At 48.0% G+C, this 22,180-nt stretch overlaps 2 protein-coding genes across 2 annotated transcripts in view; one reads left to right on the top strand and one right to left on the bottom strand.

Annotated features, from left to right (window-relative positions):
* adamts6 (ADAM metallopeptidase with thrombospondin type 1 motif, 6) overlaps nt 1–12,551 on the bottom strand; it is a gene marked incomplete at both ends in the record, with an annotated part of 48,020 nt that extends 35,469 nt beyond the window's left edge. Inside the window, 9 exon segments of the mRNA XM_084449226.1 lie at nt 1,431–1,536; nt 4,015–4,058; nt 6,553–6,698; nt 7,554–7,637; nt 8,130–8,286; nt 8,288–8,363; nt 9,243–9,417; nt 11,337–11,734; nt 12,452–12,551. Of these exon segments, the coding sequence (XP_084305352.1) occupies nt 1,431–1,536; nt 4,015–4,058; nt 6,553–6,698; nt 7,554–7,637; nt 8,130–8,286; nt 8,288–8,363; nt 9,243–9,417; nt 11,337–11,734; nt 12,452–12,551 (1,286 nt within the window).
* A 4,697-nt stretch (nt 12,552–17,248) lies between these two features.
* Nucleotides 17,249–22,092, top strand: ppwd1 (peptidylprolyl isomerase domain and WD repeat containing 1; the record flags this gene model as incomplete). Its single annotated transcript, XM_084450138.1, has 11 exons — nt 17,249–17,381; nt 17,529–17,631; nt 17,817–17,920; nt 18,068–18,188; nt 18,315–18,762; nt 19,141–19,331; nt 19,764–19,953; nt 20,154–20,335; nt 21,195–21,276; nt 21,438–21,620; nt 21,919–22,092. 11 exons carry the CDS (start codon nt 17,249–17,251, stop codon nt 22,060–22,062), a joined length of 1,881 nt encoding a protein of 626 aa, XP_084306264.1. The 3' UTR covers nt 22,063–22,092.
* Nucleotides 22,093–22,180: the final 88 nt, after the last annotated feature.

Raw genomic sequence — 22,180 nt, forward strand, 5'->3', positions numbered from 1 at the left:
GCTTCCGCAGTAACCAAAGATACTTGGTCAGGCTATGTCTAATCCCCAAGTAATCTGATCCCACATCTGTGGTTAAGGCCGACCTTAATTTGGACCCTGTATCCCCTAGAAAGGGATGCTTGTGTCGGGCAGGGTGTGCCTCCAGAGAGCAGCCCTCCCTCCCTGGGCTACGAGGGTTTGGCTGGCAAGCTTAGGCAGCTCGGGGGGTGACCGACCGCGACCGGGGTCTTTTAGTCTTCGAGCGTGTCTCCGTGTCCGCGGCCCGGGCCGTAAAGAGAGGGCTGCGCGGCTCGGGAAACAGCTGTGTGGAGCGGGAGCGCAGGTCAGGGGTCAGAACCTGTCTGGGGCTGACGCAGGAACGAGAAAGTTCTAATCACCACCCTGATGCCTGCCTGTCAATCAGTAATTACAGGTCCGGACGGGGGACGCGACGGGGAGACAGACCGGAGGGAGGGAGGGAGAGAGAGGGAGGGAGGGAGTGTGTGAATGAACGTGAGGAGGAGAGAGAGACCCTCAAACCCCCCCCCCACACACACACCCTCTGACCCCCCCCCCAGCTAACAGACATACATACAGTCCCCTTCCCTCTGCGTTGCCCATCAACAGACCGGAACACTAAAAAGTATTCATGTCTGTCAGGGAGCTCCTTATATAAGTAATTTGAACAATTCCATTTGTGAAAAACGTTTATCTGTCTGAATATCATACAAAAGAAAAGCTCGCCTTACAGCAGGAAGTCGGGGCTTACGTTCCCTTACCGTCCGAAAGCACAAATCAGGTCTAATGTATATAACAAACCCGACCACATCGCGCAGACCCAACCTGCTTTTCGGCTTGCGTTTATGACATTTTACCCTACTCTGGAAATAAATCAGTTGAGTTGAAACCGTGCAGTGTTTTTTTTAATACATCCTCTAGAAGCAGAGACTATTTTTACAACTGCCCCACAACACAAGCAGACGTGAGACATAATAAAGGAAACGGCCATCTTGCTGAACCCTCAGGAGGGGGATACGTAGACCAATACATCATGATTATTTTGCTTTATATTCAGGAAGAAAGTGCCGGAGGTATGTAGACGCTGACATTTGCATGAGGAAATATGTGGAGGTAGAGCTGGAGTCGTCTGCAGGGGAAGGAGAAGGACAGGCAGGTCTGGCAACTCGAGAACAAGCTAGTATGCTACTTCTAGAGGAAGACTACTTGGAGAACTCTCTGTATGAGCATACTAAATAGGCAAAGCCAGTCAAAACTTTTTGAGATTATCTTTGTACAAAAGCAAGCTGAGATTGAAGTAGAATTTGGATCTAGGGGTTATTGTTGATTAATGAGTCAAAAGGCAGAATGAAAATATACAGGTATGTGTACTAGACCAGTGTTTATGCATAACGTGCGTCATCCTAGGTAAAGGCAGCTTTGACGAGACTCACTTGTGGCCGATCTCATGAGCGATGGTGAAAGCAGAGCCTAAGCCGATGTCCTCGTTGATGCTACAGCTCCTCTCTGGCTCGCACATTCCAGCTACCGACGCCAAGCCTGGACAAACACACACACACACACACACACACACACACACACACACACACACACACACACACACACACACACACACACACACACACACACACACACACAGGGGGTCAGGTCAAGGTGTAGCAATCTCAGGAGTCATGGTCATAAAAGCTGGATTCCTCACGTTTGCCCTCTGCTGTGTTTAAGGTGGGTCAGCCTGACCTGATTCACCGGGGGGAGTTGAGTTTAGCATCACTGGCTAGACGTTAGCTTTTTTTTCAAACTACACTCGCTGGTGGAAAATGTCTAGACAAGGGGTTAGATTTATACATTTCACTCCAAGTAACAAGGGACCACCTAGTAATGCAAGCCAAGGAAGGGAATTTAAGAAAACATTTTTCTCCCCCCTTCCCCCCCCAACAAGCACCCCCCCCACACACACACACACACACTCCACCACCCGGGAATAAAGATGTTTTCACCATGCTGAAGCCCGACAGCGAGCGAGCAAAGATGCATTCTCTACATGCTTGAGAGGGCTGGTTTAAAGAGAGCCAGCGATGAATGAGACCAGGGTTGAGTAAGTGCTAAGCAAAGCCCTGGGGTGTTCCCCTCGGTGTTAATGGGAACAGAACACCGGCAGAAGAACATCGGCCGGCGGGGCTGCGCTGTTTTCTAAATCACCCCGATCATCGCTCTTCCCCTGAGCTAAGGCAACAGCGGTCGCCTCCGCGCCGTCGGCCCGGGACCAGAGCCCTTAACTGACCCTGGCCTCCGTTCGCGCCAGCACACCGAGGTCTCCGGTAACGAAACTGGGCTCTGGGATTGGTTGTGTAAAAGGATTCCCTATCGTAAGGCGCCAAGGCCGCGCTCGCCCCGCGATATACTTGCTTTTAACTACGTCGCCTGCATTCCTTGGGAGCGTCGGCTGCGTCTGAATGTGCAGGTACGCAGGAATTAACGCGCCGCAAAATACTTGACTTCGCGCACGCGTTGCTAAACAGCAGGTATACCGCGGGTTTAAAAGGGAGAATGAGTAGGCTAGCCAAGTGAATACATCCTTTGTGTGTGCGTGGGTGTGCGCGCGTGGGTGTTTTGTGTGTGTGTGTGTGTGTGTGTGTGTTTTGTGTGTGTGTGTGTGTGTGTGTGTGTAGAGCCTCTACACAGTCCAGGTGTCTCTGGTACTTTTCCCCCTGAGCCTAAGAGGTCAGATAGGAAGAGAGGGAGACATCCCTCATATTGATTACATCTACAGGTGACTGAGAGGGGCTGCTTTTGACACTTTCAGGGCAGGAATCTAGTGTGTGTGTGTGTGTGTTTGTTGTGTGTGTGTTCTCCCCAAATGAGAATAGCTTTAAGGGGTTGTAACAATGGCATTGTAAATGTTTTCCTTCCCAGATTGAGTTATTGAGTTCAAGAGACAGCCCCAGTGTGAAAACACATTAACTATGCACTTAAACAGACCTCCACTTCTCGGGGCGAGAAACCCCATCCATTCGTTTGTTCTAGCTCACACACAGACACACCGAAAGCCGAGGGTCAAAGTTCGTCCAACTTCTATTGAAAACGGAATGTGAGATATTGATATTGGACAAGAACATGGCACGCATACACACATGCACGCCCGATTGCGATGGAGTACATTTATGGCTCAAGTCAATGGTATAGTATTTCCGATGCTGTTCAGTCTATATTATTCCATCCCAAAGTGACACGGTTTGTGAATCCTCCACACTAAGTGAGCGGCCGAACAAGAACGGACTCGCAAATCAGGAGGTCACTGAAGCCGTGACAGAGAGACGACAGCAGAGAGAGAGCATGCAGGTGAAAAGAGAAGGCGGAAAGAGAAAGAAAGGAGGTGTGTGTGTGTGTGTGTGTGTGTGTGTGTGTGTGTGTGTGTGTGTGTGTGTGTGTGTGTGTGCGCGCGCTAACTAGAAGTTGTTGTTCTAACACCGGGGTCGGCTGTGGGTATTATCCCGGACTCCTGGATTACCCAGTGACCCCAAAGGGCAAGGATCTGACCTGGGAGCACGATCCCCCAGGACAGATGGGGGAGGAGAGGAGGGAGGAGGAGGAGGAGGAGGGGGGGGGAGGCGACGAGGAAGCCGAGCAGATGCCGGGGCAATTAAAGCGACCGGGGAATGTGACGAATGCGGTCAATCTGTCCAACCACCCCCGGAGTCACGATATTACCTCCGAGATATACTGTGGTGCCCGGAGGGGGCTTTACAAAGATAAGATGGAGAGGTGGGGGTGGGGGTTCTCTGAAACTCCCCCCCCCCCCCCCTTCCACACACACTACCCCACCACCAGCACCACCGGCGTTAAAGCTCTCCCCCGGGGTTAGAGAGAGAGAGGGCCTGGCAGAGGGCCAGCAGACAGAGGTGTGCGAAGCCGCCACACAGCTGGAACGACCCGCTACGTTCTCGGCCGCTCTGCTCGGCGGGAGCACGGCCAGGGGTAGGAGGGGGGGAGGGGTGGGGTCAAAGTTCGAGCACTCACCTAGGGTTCCACAGGGTTTGTTCTTGTAGGTGCAGATGTCGTACCTGCGACGGGGAGAGGGAGACAGAGACAGACGTCAGGCGCGGCAGGACTACAGAACTCTAACGCCACGCGCTCTTGTGGCGCTGTTCTGACGGAGTTCTGCTCCGTCCTGTTCTTTTCCGTGTCGGGTCTCGGCCGTTTTTTCAACCTGTTTTCACCCAGCCCAGACGCCCCGCCGTCTTCGGTGTGACACCTCAACTGTGAAGAACCGCTTGAAGGGGTCGGCCAAGTTGTGAGAGCCGGACGGCCTCCATCTTTGATCCCTTTCTAAATGTCAGGCGGTTAACACACTCCGCACCGTCGTGGCTGCCGGTGTTTGACGAGGCCCCGCTCTACAGCGTCTAAAGCCGGCCTTGTCTCCACCGTACCCCCCCCCCCCCCCCCCCCCCCGTCTCCACTCACACTACCATAATCCAATAGAGCTGGAGGGAGGAGAAAAAAACTGAACTCAGTAAGCCACAACGCATTAGGAGCACATCATACAATTCAAATGAATGATCCAATCATTCCTAAAGCTTTTAATCTATTAAAAGCCAAGGACACAGCAAATTAAATTTCTCCCCCTGACTCTGGCTCCCTGTCTCCTTCTCCCTCTCCTCCCCTCCTCCCTCCTCCCTCCTGATGGCCCGGCTCCAAACCTATGAGATACAGTCTCGAGGACGACCAGACTCAACCTCATTTAGAACATCTGTTTACTTTGATTTACTCCCTTTAATTTCCCCCTGCGCCTTTTCAAACACGGCGGGCCGCGTTCCAACCGGGCCACTGCGACCTCAGAACCGCCCTCTCCGGCGCACAGTCCTAATAAAGAGACAACGGAGACCGAGAGGTCCGCTCTAACGCCGCGCACGGGGGCGACGAGTGAGCTGGACGGACGCGACAGGAAGGACGGATGGCCGTTGAGATCGTGTCTCGTTCCGCGGTGCTGTGCCAGCAGTGAGCAGGGCCGTCCAGGCCTACAGCTGGGACAACGTCGATGGAGGCCGAGGTTCTGGGATGAGCTATGTGGACCTTTGAGATAATCTGTTTTCCTTGTGCGTCCGTCCGACCGCCACCACAGGTCATCAGAGATCCCGTGGCAACCGTTGCTGTGATATCATGTTGACACACCCGCTGTAAGCTCAAACTGAGCTCAGCTGGGTGAACCCCCCCCCCCTCCGACGGAGGTCAACATTGACCCGAGTCACTGATACAGGGTGAGCTAGCTTATGTGACGGACCAAACGTTGGCTTTGAATCAACGGTTGATGTCGAACTTCTCGCCTACCTACGTAAGTAGCCTTAGTTAAATGCATCAAGTAATGTGAATCAGGTAGACAACATTACACGCCATTAGAACCCACATAGGGAAGCAATGAAATAAACCTGCACACCTTAGACCACATTTCCACCGGCGACCACCGAAGACGTGTGTGTGTGTGTGTGTGTGTGTTGTGTCTCCCTCACTCACGTGTGTTTGTGTGTGTGTCACGTGTGGCCAAATAAGACCCCTCGAGGGTCAGAAAGGTTTTATTAGTCCCCGTACAAACTACAGCTACTTTCAGGAAACTATTCTGATTAACTGCATAGCAAAGGCTCATCAAACAGAGCCATCATGTCATTAAAAAAACCTTTTCGACCTAATATTCTTTCCAGGCTATCATTAGTCGTAGATGAAATAGCCACAGACAATAAATGTCCACCCGGAGAAGCGTTGCTAGCAGAAACAGTCTTAAAATCACACAGCTCCCTCTTTTAGGTGCATTCATTTCACCACGGAGTCTCGGAATGTTCTAGACGTAGTGGTTAATGAGAGCTCCCTGGGTCCACCATCAACTATTTATACTATCTCTAATGTTAGCATCTCAGGGCTCCGGCGGTGCCTCCCCACATCTTGATGTCTCGTTATACTGGATCTAGCCCAGTATAATATATCACCTTTCTACCCATTTTTTACTTCATCGATACCTCCCTTTTGGAGAAAATACGACAGTTGTCTCACTTCTCAGTAACAACTGGAGAAGCCGGAGAGACAAGAGAAATGGAACTGGCAGAACCAGCGAGGCGCAGCGGAGTGCTAATAGAAACCTTGGTTTGTACAGGGGACAGGGAGTCAAAAGCCGGGCTTTAGTCCGCGTCAATCACAGGACACCGTCCCCTCTCCAGACAAAACAAGTGGGGGGGATATACACTCCAGTTGCTAGGTTATGTGGCCAAAACAGCTCCGGCAACAATGGAGCCAATTCCAGGTAATGTCGGTGTTTTCGCTGCAACACGGTTACCACCCATTGCCTCCATTGTAGTATGACAGGTAGGCCTAACAGCAGTTTGACGTTCCTGTCCGTTTCAAATACGACTGCCGGCTGTCACCTGCAAACACCACAGAATCTGGTGTTGTAGCACTTTGCAAAGAAATATACCCACCTCTACACACTGTTTTTGCCAAGATGAGCAAAGTCCACACATTCGAAGTTGAAGACCTGTTTTCAACTCTCAGCTGTTGTAAAACTACACTTACCGCGTGATAAGAACTGCGTTGTCATGGTGGGCCATCCCGTTCTCCGGAATGCTGTTGCCGTCTCCTTGGTGAGTGAGGATGGACTTCTGCCACTTACAGAAGCTGTCGAGGGATTTGTCAGCATGGTGGTTGATCTCTAAGTTGGGCTGCAACGCAAAAACACCAAACCCCCTTTCTGAGTCACCTCAACACTCCAGCAGAGACAAGCAGCCTCGCACAACATCTCTTCATCACTGAGAATCTAATTATCTAGATATGAAAACTACTAAATCTACATCTAATCTACTAAAAGGACTGCAATACATTGTTAGTCCTATACTGATTTGAATGAATTATATTTTCCAAGTCTCTTACTGCAGTTGAATCACTAACATTCCCTGACCAACACATTCAAAGCAACCTCCCCCTGGATAAAACATAAGGAGTTCTCTCTTGAAACTGAAGATGAAGACATATATTCATCATTGCTGGCCCCTGTCCTATATAAAGGGCCTCTGCGACCCTTCAGAAAAACAGATGCTAGAAAAACACTGTTTCTCCCATTAAGCCAACATAGGTAAATAGTATAATGTCAAAATCCTCAATGTGGTCTCCCTAAGGGGAGACGCCAGCGCACATCTCTACTGGCGGGTCTTTTATCTTAAGTGGTGTCAGACATGTGGTAGATGCCTTCTCTTCTGTCTCCGACCAGAGCGATCAGATAAAACAGCTCCCTCAGAGCATACCAGGCAGGCACTTACAATTCACATGCGGTACCGTGTGTGTGTGTGTGTGTGTGTGTGTGTGTGTGTGTGTGAGAGAGAGAGAGAGAGAGAGAGAGAGAGAGAGAGAGCAGTGTGTGTGTGTGTGTGTGTGTGAGTGAGAGAGAGAGCAGTGTATGTGTGTGTGTGTGTGTGTGTGTGTGAGAGAGAGAGAGAGAGAGCAGTGTGTGTGTGTGTGTGTGTGTGTGTGTGTGTGTGTGTGTGTGTGTGTGTGTGTGAGGGAGCAAGAGATCCACTCACCTGATCTTCAGTCAGAACAATCAACCTGGTTACAATAATGTTCACAACGTTTCCTAGACTGGCATCACGGTAAAGTTTGGCAACCTGACCTCCAGAAAAGAAGAAAAGACACAAAGTCAGACAAATTGTGTCCATGAATCACAACATTGTCTTATTCTAGTCGCACACACAGAACCGCAGATACAAAAACAATATCCACACATCCAACTCATGCTGCTAAGGGGGCTGTGTTCCAAACAAGTCCATCATGCACTCTACTTTCTTTCCCATAGCTTTTCTCAGTCATACAGGGGTTTAACAGTGGGCTGAGACTGTCTCAATACTCTGTAGTGGCTTCCTATGCTTACTCCTTACTAGCGTTAACGAGAAAGAGGAGGTGAGGAGAGCCACTATGTCGGGGGGGGCACCCCATGATTGAGGTGTTGGAACAAAGCCATGCTATGAGTAAATGTGTAAATGGGGGACTTCAAGCAGAGATGGGAGCTACTGATAAGATCCGTCTGTACGATCACAAGCTTCTCTAGCTACCAGCACAACAATCAACCAAACCCAAGTGAAAAGCAGGATCAACCTTACAATATTCATTACAGACAGGATGTAGTGCTCGATGTCTTTGCGTCCGTGGTAACCGACCATCATTTTGTCGGCTACCACCAGGGTCTCTACGAAGCGCTCCGTGCTGATGGAACGCCGCGCCCGGCGCCCGCCGCTGGGGGGGGTGCTGTTGGTCAGGGGGGCCGGGGTGGGGGGGGGGCGGGGGGGCTGGCGGGGGCGTGCTAAACTGCCAGGGCTTCCCATTTTTTGTGAGGTCTGTGAACGAACGAGACACAAGACACGCTTTAGCCTTTTTTTTCAGTTTTCGTGGTAATGTATGAATAGTGTGAGCGAGCACATTCTATGCGGCTGTACATGATTATCATAAGAGATGAGTTATGGTGAATACAGCAGTCATATACATACAACTAAGATGGGGAATGGAAGTGGGATGTTTGACTAAAAAGGGTTATGCTGGCTAGCTGTGGGCGTGACCCACATCAGTAGCACTATGCATCATCATGGAAGACTTAAACTGTGAGGATTTACATATGAAACAACACTCATGTACTCTGAAAGATGAATGACCTTGAATACAAATCAATTTCATCTACAGAAAAAAAAAGATGATCGAATACAGCCCGTGTGAAGGCAAACCCATTGGGAAAACGAGTGTGACACACACACACGTAGGGAGTCTGCCCCTTTGAACCTTGAAGCTGAAGGCTTTATGACCCAGATGCTCTGGGAAAAAAGCTATAAGATAGTACATGTTGGGGCACGTTGGCTTCCTGGCCTGGCTGTCTCTGCTGTTCCTTATAAGACCTTGGCCCAAATACCTCAATATCCACCTGGTTCTACTCCAATCCACTCATGTCTCAGACACAAAGCCTAGAGGAGTGCTGAAGTATCTGATGTTGAGCATTCACGAATAAGTGAGACGATACACCTATGAATGAGATTGTTCTACGAGAAAAAAAAAGCGCCGTTTTGGATTCGGTGGGCGCAGAGGTAGTGCTTTTCTGTTTGGAGGAGGGTTCTGTGGCCAGGTCATTTCCGACCGGAACCCGGGCCTAGAACCAAACCCGCCCTGCTATGTATAGCTGATCCTTTACGTCAGTCCCAGAGGCCAAGCCCAGACGGAGGTTCACCAACCTGAAATGCCACAGCTGAACTCCTGGCTGTGCTCTCGTGGCAAGGGAATGGAAGACTTTTTATAAATAACATGCTGCTGTGCTTCTTCCAGGTCCCACGCACTGGATGTCGGGGAGGATATATTCTTTAACGGCTCTATTAAATACTGCTCTTCCTCTGTTGTTATAACACCGTGCTTGTTGAAAAACAAGAACATTGAGAGAGACAGGTTATAAACAGTGGCGAACAACGCAGCAGGACACATTACACAGAACAGAAGACATTGATGTTATTGTAATGCTAGGATCACAATCGTGATCGCACAGGGAATTTCAACATGCCCAACTGGATCAAACCGTTTATGCCTTTCAATTGAAATGACATCTGACAAATGCCCCGATCTTTATCATTATAATTTTCAACTGATTGTATTCCTAAAGTGCATTATGAAGCAGATTTTCTCTCTGGACAACAGTCATCTATAAAATTACACTCAGAGGTAATGGCCTCTTCCAGACTACAAGTTATGTTGCAGCACATACAATTCATATCTCGCTGTGTTGCAGTCAAATGTAAAAACAGCCCACACTCTAACGCAATTTGATAAATCATGTCATAACAACCAATTACACCAAGAACAACACTATAATTACTGGTACTCCAACCAAGGTAAACAGTGCTCTGCCCCTGAACACCCCCTTTGTAACATAAATTGAAAAAGTGCTTTAAAATGTGTTTATAGAAAACATTTGCAAGTTGCGTTGGTCCGTAAAACCCACAACGAAACCAATTAAGGAAATATCACAAACTGGCACACAAAGGCAACAAATACATATTTAAAGGTCTCTGCGTGTGATGTCAAGATATCAAATACCTCTGGCAACCTGCGAGATCGAACTAGAGATACATTTCAATTTTGTCCATATTTGGTACTATTAAAACCGTCAGAGGCAAAGCAGACCTAATACTAATTCAATTTATGATGCTTTAGCTTGGGTTTGCCAATACATTTGGCTGCAACAACAATAATACATGTTTTTCTCCACATGATTGCAATTGGCAAAGAGAAACAGGGCTTTTTCCTTGTTTTGAGATATTTCAAAGTAAGCAGAATAAGAGTTTTCCAAATGCTTCCATGACTAAGAGATCCTGGCCAGTCACATAGTCTGAGTTAGAGCCTGCGGACCACTGCCTCAGCCTCTGTGATTACCTGCTTTGTTATGGCTTTTATAAAACAAATTCAATTCACATGATGCCCAGTTCAAAACGAGCTTCAATCCCTCTCATGTCTGAAAGGTTCATATGAACGTAAACATTACCTCACAAAAATCTGACAAATCTTTCAAGAGCAACTTGCGCTCTGTTATTGATAGCCCTGCCATTTGAGGAGCCAACTGGAGAAGTTACCCCAAACTGAGTTGGTTCAGACTGTTTAGTAAACAAACAAAAAGCCATGCCTTGATGCTTATCAGTAACGAGCCTTGAGGGGGATAGGTGTTAGTTTCTCTCTGCTGGATGGATCTGGCGGGAGGAGATCTCTGAGGCTTTTGTTGCAAGAGAAGAGATCCTCCACTAGAATAACCTTATCCCACATTACCCTGCGCATAGTGTCACTGTGCCAAGTGGACTGAGGCCAAAATGCTATTTAGCAAACTACACTTGGCCTAATCCTTCGCCATTAGAGCTGAGGGATTGTCTGAGGTAAGCAGAGCAGAGATTACTCTTAGTGACTCATGAGCGGAGACAGACAGACCAAAAAGGCTGTGCTTTCCTTAGCAACAGAAATCCTGACCTCCTCAGGTATACTAAATACTACACTTTAATGTATACTGTATACGCAACACACAGTACTCTGTGCAATATACCGTAAACATTCAACATCCACAATTATGTACTGTTGTATACTGTAAACACACTTCAACATCCACTATTATGCATTGCAAACATCAAATCATACATCAAATCCTAGCCACATGGAGAAGCAGGATTAAAGGTGCGCTACGAAGAGACCTCTTTTCACCCTCTCCAACGCACACTGAATACCCTGCTTCTATACCGGCACTTACAGCTAATACACTAAAAAACCCAAGAGGTCCAAACTCCCATTATACTCACCAAGCCCTTGCAGTTACTGAGCACCACTCTGGTGGTACTGAACTGGTTCTGTAGGAATCCCACATAGTGGCAGTTGTCCACCATGCCGTGCCTCCACTCCAGGCCGTCTCTACCCCAGTACTCCACAGTGAAATGTTTGGACACCAGGCGGGGGTTGAGGGTCAGGTCCAGGTGAAAGTGCTTCCCGTAGGCCGACAGGCTGTAGAAGAGCCGTTTGTCCGAGGGCTCTGGGCGGGGTTCGGGTTCGGGGTCGGGGCGCGTTCCGGAAGGGTCCGTGGCGCCTCGTCTCCGCCGGCCTGGTCTGTGGTGTTTCACAGTGTAGCTGAGGAACTTGCCGTTCTCGTCCACGCGCACCGGCACCGTGAGCTGGTAGTGCTCCAGGTAGGACAGGAACTCCTCTTTGGCCGGTAAGAACCACGGAGCAACGAGACAGGAGAGCAGGGAGGATGGGAAGAGAGGAAGAAGAAGAGGTTGAAAGAAGACGACAAATATTTTGTTTTGGGTTCACCAAGGCATTCAAATATTCATTCATTACTTTATGATCAGCAGGAAGTCATGAGGTGATACATACAGAAGATATGAGAAACTTCAGACACTGCTTCTACAGGTCAGCCACCATGACATTTAGAATACCTGTTAAGATCTCGAAAGGTCTATCGGTAAGTAAGTAATATACTATAGTAGTCCCTTGATACAGACCAGGGAGATATAGGAGGGGTGCATTGTACCTCTTCATTACATGTCAAACAGGCAGGAGTTGCGTGAGACAACTCACCCAGCCCACGCCAAGGCATTAGCTCAGTGAGTCAGCTCATCTAACGTCTCAGACCGTGTCTACAGACCTCAGGAGGGGTTATTACACCACGGTCACCTCCACCACTACATGCAGCCTTCAGTAAGACCGGTGGGGTTGACTCAGTCGTTTGACGGAGTACAGACATGACCTCACGCCGTTCTAAACAAACACGGGTCACGGTGATCTACGCCTCGTCCATCTCCCCCATAAGAAAACAGTAAGGGCGCCAGATGTTACAGCGGCTCTCTGAGCTCCCATCATGCACCTGCCTGACCGCCGAGCGAAAGCCCCGCCTACCGCACGCGCCGGACCGCCATACCTTGGGAGTTGTGTGAAAGTGTGTCGACGCTCTGAAACTCTGAAGCAGCCATGACCACCAGGCTCAATATCCAAGTCAGCGTCTTCCACAAAATTTCCATAATTCAGAGACAGTTCTGACATGGGGGGGTGGGTGAGGGGTACGGAGGGGGCTACAGTCGGGTTAGAAAGACGCAGTCGGTCCGACGCAGCACCATAACAGGTCCATGGCCGACGTCCTCGGTGTGAAATGTCCTCGCTTCTTCTAGCAGCTCCTCCAGGTCTCAGACCGCTTCTGAAAGTGGACACTTCCAGATGTCACTTCCGCGTGTCCCCGGGCTCATGTCAGCAACTCACGGGTGATGCTAGAATCCATCGGTCGATCGCTTCAAGTATAACTCCTCCACAGCATTAGATCTTGTTTGGGAGCTTGTCTTGGGCTATCCATCTGCATACCTGCAAAAGAAAGATTGCATTGTTGAATGAGTGGGCTATACCAACCGAGACGTAGGGGGGGGCGAAGCTGATGTGTCATTTCCTACACTCTTCTCAGATGATGTACAGGTATAATATGGTTGATAAACACATGCTTGTGACTGAACAGTCATACTCCGACCTGCCAAACCAAGATTGCAAGTGGGTTACTGGATTTTCCCACCGTACTGAGATCCAGAAAGAAGCTCAGAGGTTCGAGAGAAACAGCAACAACAACAACAACAATAGCAACAACAAATTGATCAAGTAAAAAAAGAGAAAAGCTTGTGCATCAATGTCCACAAGCACCCTCTGTCATCACAGCACCTGGCTTCAAAAGGTTATGTCATTTATACACACTTGAGACCCTAGAGCCATGGTGAAAACCATAAAATCAACATTCATCTCAGCATGGTATGTGTGAGGAGGTGTGGAGGACTAATGCCAGGATCATGCAAGTAGGCTAGTAGTTTAGGTGCCGTTTGGTTTGTGAGCCCCCCCATTCCACACACACACACACACACACACACACACACACACACACACACACACACACACACACACACACACACACACACACAAAAAAGGAACATGACAGAAAGAAACAGGATGAATAGCTTTGCAAAATCATAATCTATGCACGGGTTACTAATGCATACAGTTGGCTATAACTAATGACATAATCAGCCATTCAGAGAATACCCAGACATATTATCAAGTAGTAGTAGATTACTCACGGACAATTCTGCAGATCGCCATGAATTTAAAATTACATTGGTCCAAGCTGTATGAAAAAAATGGTGCCTCATTCTCACCTTTGGCTGAATATCAACAATACAAGTGGATAAAAACGCAATTAAGTATATAATCCGCATGGAAACGGCGTGTTGCACCTTCGGTAAGGGCTATTTAATGAACATCTATAGCAGCACATATCCAGACAGCAGCGCTTAAATCTACTTGGCCCCTCAGCCTGACCCAGACAGTTGGCATCCGGCCCAAATGCATTACACCGGCTGCTCAAATAAAAACAAGTGACTTTTCACTACTACTGCAATCGTAAGGCATCTGAAATTCAACAGCATCAACTCGTTATTTGAGAGCCAACTTTTGTTACGTAAATGTAGCCTAAATAATGTGTTGTTATCTCGATCTGAGAAGATGGTTCTGTTTAGTTTGTCTGGGCAAGCCGACAGACCGTGCAGATGTGTAGCCGGTAATAAATGTAACAAAATGAGAGTTTTGCCCAATATCTCGCAAATCTAATCTACACAAAACTAATTGCAAGGTAAATTGTGTTTGCTTAGGTTGCACTCTGACTATCAGAGGGGACATATTTTCTGAGTTTGTTACAAATCCAAACTTGGTATGCATAGATTTGTGTAGAAGATGTGAAAGATGGGCTATTTCCAGAAATATTGCAAGAAGCCTAAGCAATAGGCTTTAGATTAAACAGTCACATCGCTCCGTCCTCTAGTTCAGAGCTGGGAGAGGTAGTTACCGTGTTCATCTTCATTGTCAGCTGCAGTGCTCTGTGTAAAGTAGACTTGAAGACAATAGGACTTCTTCAGCACTGAAGTTCCGTTCCCAAATCACTGCTCTCAACTGGCCATCTCCTTTCGGTTTAAGCCAATCTCTGAAACTTCTGCACGGTAAAACTGCAGAGGCTATCTCCTTCAGACAAAACAGAGGACAGTCTCTCAGACACAACTATCTTGGCAAAAAATCTATTTCATTATGTAAAGTATTGGATCTAGTTCATAGCCTCTCTGTCCATTTAAAAACGCTAGATTTAGAGTTTAGGAGTTGTTAGTTTATATGTTGCAGGTAATAGCCTATTCTGCACAACAAAATCAAATGGTCTAGAATAGTGCATGCAACACAGCTAAGTTGAGCTGAAGTAGCTCTCTTCAATACAGTATAACCGGTCTGTACCATAGTCAAGTTCCGAGCTGCTTCAAATTGGCAGCTTTTTCAGGCTGGGAGGTTCGTCTGACGTCATTGCAGATGTGCACACTAACCATCAAGCTGTGCGCATGTTCCGATCGAGCGTTCAGAGGCAGAGGGCTCTGAGAGAACAGGATATCTCCTGGTCACCTCAAAGTGTAGGATTAACTATGCCAATAACCTCGAGATGGCATATCGGTTAAGATAATGCTAGATATAATGGTGCTAAATGATGTTGCCACATTTGTTTGTTTAGCCATTGCATATTGTTTATTAACACTTCTGGTGTCGGATATCAGTTTTAGTTTGATATAGGTTGTGCAGTATTTGTATACTGGAATGTGTAAAGCATAATAAAAAGAACATATTAAAGTTGAGACCAAGAAAATAGTTTATGACTAATAAGTATGCTTATGCATATGTCATCTGGAGCTCTTAATGTGATAGATCTCTGGACATTTCTTTAGTCTGTTGGGCTATGGGTTAGTGCTTAGGATATGGCAGCAATTGTGGATCTTCTAGCAAAAAAAAGAAAAAAAAGTAATCTCTCTCTCTCTCTCTCTTGAAATAGTGAGGTGTTGTTGATATCTAGGAGTTAGCTGTTGCCTCATGACCCATAATTGTGTAAAAGTGAAGAAAAAAGAATGTCACTGGCGTGTCAACTGTGGACTTTCAAGCAATTCATGGCTACTGACGTCCACATTTCATGTGATAATGCTGTAGGAATATTTCTGTAGTACTTGCGCCATCGTGTGTGTGAGAGGTGTATTGCAACTGCCTTCATTAGCTACTGCAGCATACCAAAGAATTTAGGGGGCACACTGCCTAGTGAGATGACCTTTCAGCACAAGCAAAACCAACCTTGCATAACCCAAACTAAGGCTTAAAGCTTTATTATGTGACTTTTCATTTAAGCTCATTTGAGTTCAGTCAATGCTGACTTAAGAAAGGTCTCTGTCCTTGTTCTCCTGGATCTGAGTGCAGCGTTTGACACGGTAGATCATAATATCCTTGTTAGATAACTCTGCACAGAAAGGCCCAGAGATCTTCTTGCTGTGAGGCGACAGTACTAGGTGGTTGCACACTGCCACACGTGAATTATTTTGTGGTTAAATGTCTTGCTCAAGGACACTTTGGCACATGGCAGAAGCTGGGATCAAACCAGGGACCTTGCGATCCCCAACCGGCCACTCTACCTCCTAAGCCACATGCCTGGCCTTTGTCTCCCAGAGCCCCAGTACAGAGCCCCAGTACAGAGCCCATGTACAGAGCCCCAGTAGAGAGCCCCAGTACAGAGCCCCAGTACAAAGCCACCGAGCCCCAGCTGCAGTTTTCCTCTAAGGGATATTAATTCTTCAGTCCACAGGATATCACCCTCACTGGGATTCTAATGAATACTTATTAAACTGGGATTGAGTAGAGTAATCTATCCTCTAACCACATACATCCCTGGGCCTTCCCCTCTTCTGCCCCAAACTGCACTAGGCACCGTCCATTCTAACCAGGGGCCTTTTTAGCTTGACCAGCGTCATTATCACATGAGCTGGTTAGAGCTCACATAATAGTACTCGTTATAGGTTGTTTTTCCCATTGCCAGTATTACGATTTGAACACTGAAACTAGTATGCTATGTATTTCAGTGCAATACAGTCTAGGGACACTTCTACTTTTCAGTTTAGATAAAAGAAAAGATTCCTGCCTTTTTTTTTACTCATTGTTTTACATGTTAGGGGTCTCATAGATAAGTACTAGTAGTGTATCATATTAATTCAAAAAGAAATTCCATGTTTCCACTCCATCATTGCCACAAAGGAATATGCATCAGGGGTGGGGGAAATAGAACTGGATACACTCCATTCACTGACCGTTATCAACAATGAAGCCCTATTGAACCGCGCCATCTTGGCAAATTTGTAGTCATTTGACTATTTCCGGTGACTTTTGTACTTGCGCAGTTGTGCTTTTCTGTCCGACGCGCGTCCACGAAAAAGTTCACGTTTATGTGAAATGTAGACGCACGTTCCCGGCTCTCCCCGCTTTGATTTAGCAATGAAAACCGGCTTGCATATTAACCTGTTTTTGTCAAATATATCCATTGGAGAAATTATTTTTTCATCCAGGCATCTTAGTTTTAACAGGTTAAATATAACTGAACATGTTTTGTTTGCTAGTAGATGGTATTCATTCCGTTCGTTATTGCAGCCAGGCTAAATTCCTCCAGGGAGCCAGTGAATTTATTATTAATTTTTCGTCATTTCATCCAGGCCTCTTCACTTTAGATTTCGAATCCTGGGGGCTTGGGGATGTACACGACTTGAGCTGTAGGGGGCGAAATAGCTTCAGAATGGCGAGCCCGCCCATGCGTGTACGGAAGCAGAGCACGAACTGCGGAGAAACAATGGCGGCCACCACGGACAGTGCGGAGCTAAAGCGAAAACTAGACGAGACTGAGGCTGGAGATGAACACGGAGAGGAAGAAGAATGGGTCGGGCCCATGCCAAACGAAGCTACCCAGTCAAAGAAAAGAAAGGGTATGTTTTTTCCTTGTTTGTGTGCCATGGCTTGACTTTGTTGTCTAGTTAGCCAGTTAGCTAGCTAGCCATGCTAGGATAATTAAGCCAGTAACAGAGTTTCGTGTTCACATTTACATCAGTGATGTGGTGTTTTCTTTTTCCTAGTGCTTGAATACGAACGTGTGTACCTGGACAACTTGCCATCCGCGGCCATGTATGAACGAAGCTACATGCACAGAGACGTTATCACGTATATTGTTTGCTCCAAGTAAGTAATGATAGGTAGTTACTTCAATGTTTGCCTTTCCATGCCCCGCTGCTTAGGCCTGTGTCCTGCAGGAGATATGGCCCCCCATCCCGGACGTGGCTCACTTTAGTTAGCTGGAAAACATGCTATTTAATTTTGCGACAGGAATTTGGTGTTTACGTTATCTGCCTCTGCTTGTACCTTAGGACCGACTTCATCATCACAGCCAGTCAGGATGGTCATGTGAAGTTCTGGAAAAAGAAGGAGGATGCAGGAATAGAGTTTGTCAAACACTTCCGTAGCCACCTGGGTAACTATACTATAATGATCAACACACACACACACACACACACACACACACACACACACACACACACACACACACACACACACACACACACACACACAATGCTGATAGCAAAGAGTCAATGTGTAAATACTTGGTTCTCTCCCACAGGTGTGATAGAGTGTATTTCTGTGAGCGCTGATGGGGCCTTGTTCTGTTCGGTGGGGGACGACCAGGCCATGAAAGTATTTGACGTCGTCAACTTTGACATGATCAACATGCTGAAGCTAGGGTAGGTTCACGTCACCTACGTCTTTGAAAATCGAAGTCATTAAGAGGCGTGCTGAACTGACTCTCTGTTTCTTCGACGCAAAAGCATGCTGTCATCCAGCCTGACCTCCCTCTGTGTCCCGTGCAGCTTCCAGCCAGGTCAGTGTGAGTGGATCTACAACCCAGGGGACGCCATCTCCGCCGTGGCGTGCTCGGAGAAGTCCACGGGGAAGATCTTTGTCTACGACGGACGGGGAAGCAACGAGACGCTTCACATCTTCGACAAGATGCACTCCTCTCCCCTCTCCCAAATCCGTCTGAATGCCAGATTCCGGGTCATCGTCTCTGCTGACAAGGCGGGAATGTTGGAGTACTGGACCGGCCTCCCGCATGAGTTCAAATTCCCCAGGCACGTGGACTGGGAGTACAAAACGGACACAGACCTGTATGAATTTGCCAAGCACAAAACCTATCCTACCAGCCTGGCTTTCTCTCATGACGGCAAGAAGATGGCCTCCATCGCCACTGACCGGAAAGTGAGAATTTTCCGTTTCCTGACCGGGAAACTGATGCGGGTGTTTGATGAATCACTAACGGTGAGTTTCCGAGTTACTGTGCTCTGTAATTCCACTTTTGCTCGTCAAATAGTGCGCCGAAGCATCAGTGACGCACGTTTTTGTCAATGTGCTCAGTCACTGCTCACTACATGAATGTCTGCTTGCTAGATGTTAAAAATAGTGAGGTCCGCACACGGCTAAAGCTCCACCAAAATGCATTGTGCAACACACAACGTTTCGACCTGCAAAGGTCTTCGTCAGGTGAGCTTTGCAGGTAGAAACGTTGTGTTGTACAATACATTTTGGTGGAGCAGTATCTGTGTGCGGACCCCACTATTTTTTAATTGTTTACCTCTTTGACCTGCACCGACGCACTATGGATGTTCATAACATTTTTATGGATTCCATGCTTGCCAGATGTTCACAGAGCTGCAGCAGATGAGGCAGCAGCTGCCGGACATGGAGTTCGGCCGGAGGATGGCAACGGAGAGGGAGCTGGAGAAGATCGATGGAATCCGGCTGACCAACATCATCTTTGATGAAACGGGCCACTTTGTCCTCTACGGGACCATGCTGGGCATTAAGGTCATCAATGTGGAAACCAATAGGTAATTAGCCACAGCCCACGATGACCAGTCGGTCACCCGGCCCTGGGGCGAGTTCAGCCCTGACGAAACGTTACAAAACATTGATTTGAAACGCCGGTGCGTCGATCACGCTGTGTGTTGAGCAAGCGTTGCACCTACGGCAGCTGAGCAGATGCGACGGGGTTTATATGTCAGTCTGCCGATTGGGCGACACCTCTGACACACCCACCAAACGAGAGAAAACCTACCTCAAAGCTTGTTGCACACCGTTTTGAGGAAACGTCGTTCATCTCCCCCCTGGTCTTTGGTGTGGTTGGTTTGGACCAGCCCTGCCTAGCATATTAACACGCCACACATCCCTGTTTGGGCACGAGAGAGCTGAGACACTGCTTAGTAAATCTGGAGTAGTGATTTTTATAGTGATTCATGTAACCGTGTTGTGATCTATCTCAGGTGCGTGCGGATCCTTGGGAAGCTGGAGAACGTCCGGGTGGTCAAGTTGAGCCTCTTCCAGGGGGTCGCCAAGGTGTCGCAGACCGCCCCCACCATAGAGATGAAGGCGTCGGACAACCCCGCCCTGCAGAACACCATGCCCGACCCCACCATCTTCTGCACCGCGTTCAAAAAGAACCGCTTCTACATGGTGAGATGGGAACCTACTCTTATCTATCTATCTATCTATCTATCTATCTATCTATCTATCTATCTATCTATCTATCTATCTATCTATCTATCTATCTATCTATGTGTCTCTGTCTGTCTGTCAGTCTATCTAGTATCCATCCATCTTGACTATGAGTAAAACCATATTTATATCCTAATCATATCGAATTGCGTGTCCAGTTCACCAAGAGGGAGCCCGAGGACACCAAGAGTGCCGAGTCAGACAGGGACATCTTCAACGAGAAGCCCTCTAAGGAGGAGGTGATGGCCGCCACGCAGGCCGAGGGACCCAAGAGGGTGTCGGACAGCGCCATCATCCACACCACCATGGGGGACATCCACATCAAGCTCTTTCCCGTGGAGTAGGTTCACACTTATTATTTATTTCTAAACTGTTATCTGTGCTGTCGATTATCCAGAATGATGATCTCATGTAGACATCTACACTCAGTCGGCCTGCTCCTCCAAACAGACAATCATATTGCTGCAACTCAGTATATAAAGCATGTAGACATGGTGAAGAGGTTTAGTTGAAGTTTGACCAAACAGAACGGGTAAGACGTGTGATCTAAGCGACTTTGACCGCGGTATGATTGTTGGTGCCAGGCGTGGTTCTCAGGAACCTGTGTTCCCTCCCGGGACTTTTGGGCACTACAGTCTCTAGAGTCTACGGACAATGAGGAGATAAACAAAAAACCTCCAGTGAGTGTGAACACCTTGTGCGACTGTAGCTCAGTTGGTAGAGCAGGTTGTTCAATGATCGAAGGGTCAGTGGTTCGAATCCCAGCTCCGACTGTCCACATGTCGAAGTGTCCTTGAGCAAGACACTTAACCCCAAATTGCTCCCAATGAGCAGGTTAGCACCTTGCATGGCAGCTACCGTCATTGGTGTGTGAATGTGTGTGTGAATGGGTGAATGAGAGGCCATTGTAAAGCGCTTAGAGTGCCGCTAAGGTGGAAAAGCGCTATATAAGTGCAGTCCATTTACCATTTGTTAATGAGAGGTCAGAGGAGAAAGGTGAAGCTCACAGAAAGGCCACAGATGCTCAAATAACAGCTGTTTACAACGGCGGTGCGCAGAAGGGCACCTTGTTGAATTCTGGTGGCAAAAGGGGGGCCTAGCCAGTACTAGATAGATGTGCCTAATAGAGTGGCCACTGAGTACAAGTCTTGCGTTGGGTTTGGGTTTTTGACCGCGTCTCTCGTTCTTATTTCCCTCAGGTGTCCCAAGACGGTGGAGAACTTCTGCGTCCACAGCAGGAACGGCTACTTCAACGGACACATATTCCACAGAGTCATCAAGGTACAGATGCGAGTCCGCGTTTGAACATCGTGAGGTCCGGTCAGCCATTTGTGTTGAAGAGTCTAGATCCACAACGCATCAAATACTCCTAAGAGAGAGATCAGGAGAGGAGCTGTGTGAGTTTGAATATGAAGTCTCTGGTCTCCCCTCGTCTCCCTCAGGGCTTCATGATCCAGACGGGAGACCCCACCGGCACGGGCATGGGGGGGGAGAGCATCTGGGGGGGGGAGTTTGAGGACGAGTTCCACGCCACGCTGAGGCACGACCGACCCTACACTCTCAGCATGGCCAACGGAGGCCCCGGCACCAACGGATCCCAGTTCTTCGTCACCGTCGTGCCCACGGTAAAGAGTCCTCGTTCCTGTGTGTGTCTGTGTGTGTGTGTGTGCGCGCGCGCTCGTGTGTGTGTGTGTGCGTGCTCGTGTGTTTGTGTGTGTGTGCGCTCGTGTGTGTGTGTGTGCGCGCGTGTGTGTGCGTGCTCGTGCGTGTGTGTGCACGCTCGTGTGCGCTCGTGTGTGTGCGCTCGTGTGTGTGCGCTCGTGTGTGTGCGCTCGTGTGTGTGTGTGCGTGTGTGTGTGCGTGTGTGTGTGCGCTCATGTGTTGATATTGTTACACTAAATCATCCCCCCATACTCTTTTCAGCCCTGGCTGGACAACAAGCACACCGTCTTTGGAAGGAGCAGCAAAGGGATGGAAGTTGTTCAGAGGATCTCCAACGTTAAAGTCAATCCCAAGACAGACAAGCCCTACGAGGACATCAGCATCATCAACATCACTATCAAATGATTATGTCCTCTTACCAAGTCACCATGTACAATGACCTTTTTTTATACAGAGTAAAAGCTTGAGTTACTCAAGAAAGCATCATCTCACAATTTTCATTGTGTGCTTGTGGCGTCATTAT

This window comes from Borostomias antarcticus (genome assembly GCF_949987555.1).
Source record: "Borostomias antarcticus genome assembly, chromosome: 2".
NCBI classification, from domain to species: Eukaryota; Metazoa; Chordata; class Actinopteri; order Stomiiformes; family Stomiidae; genus Borostomias; species Borostomias antarcticus.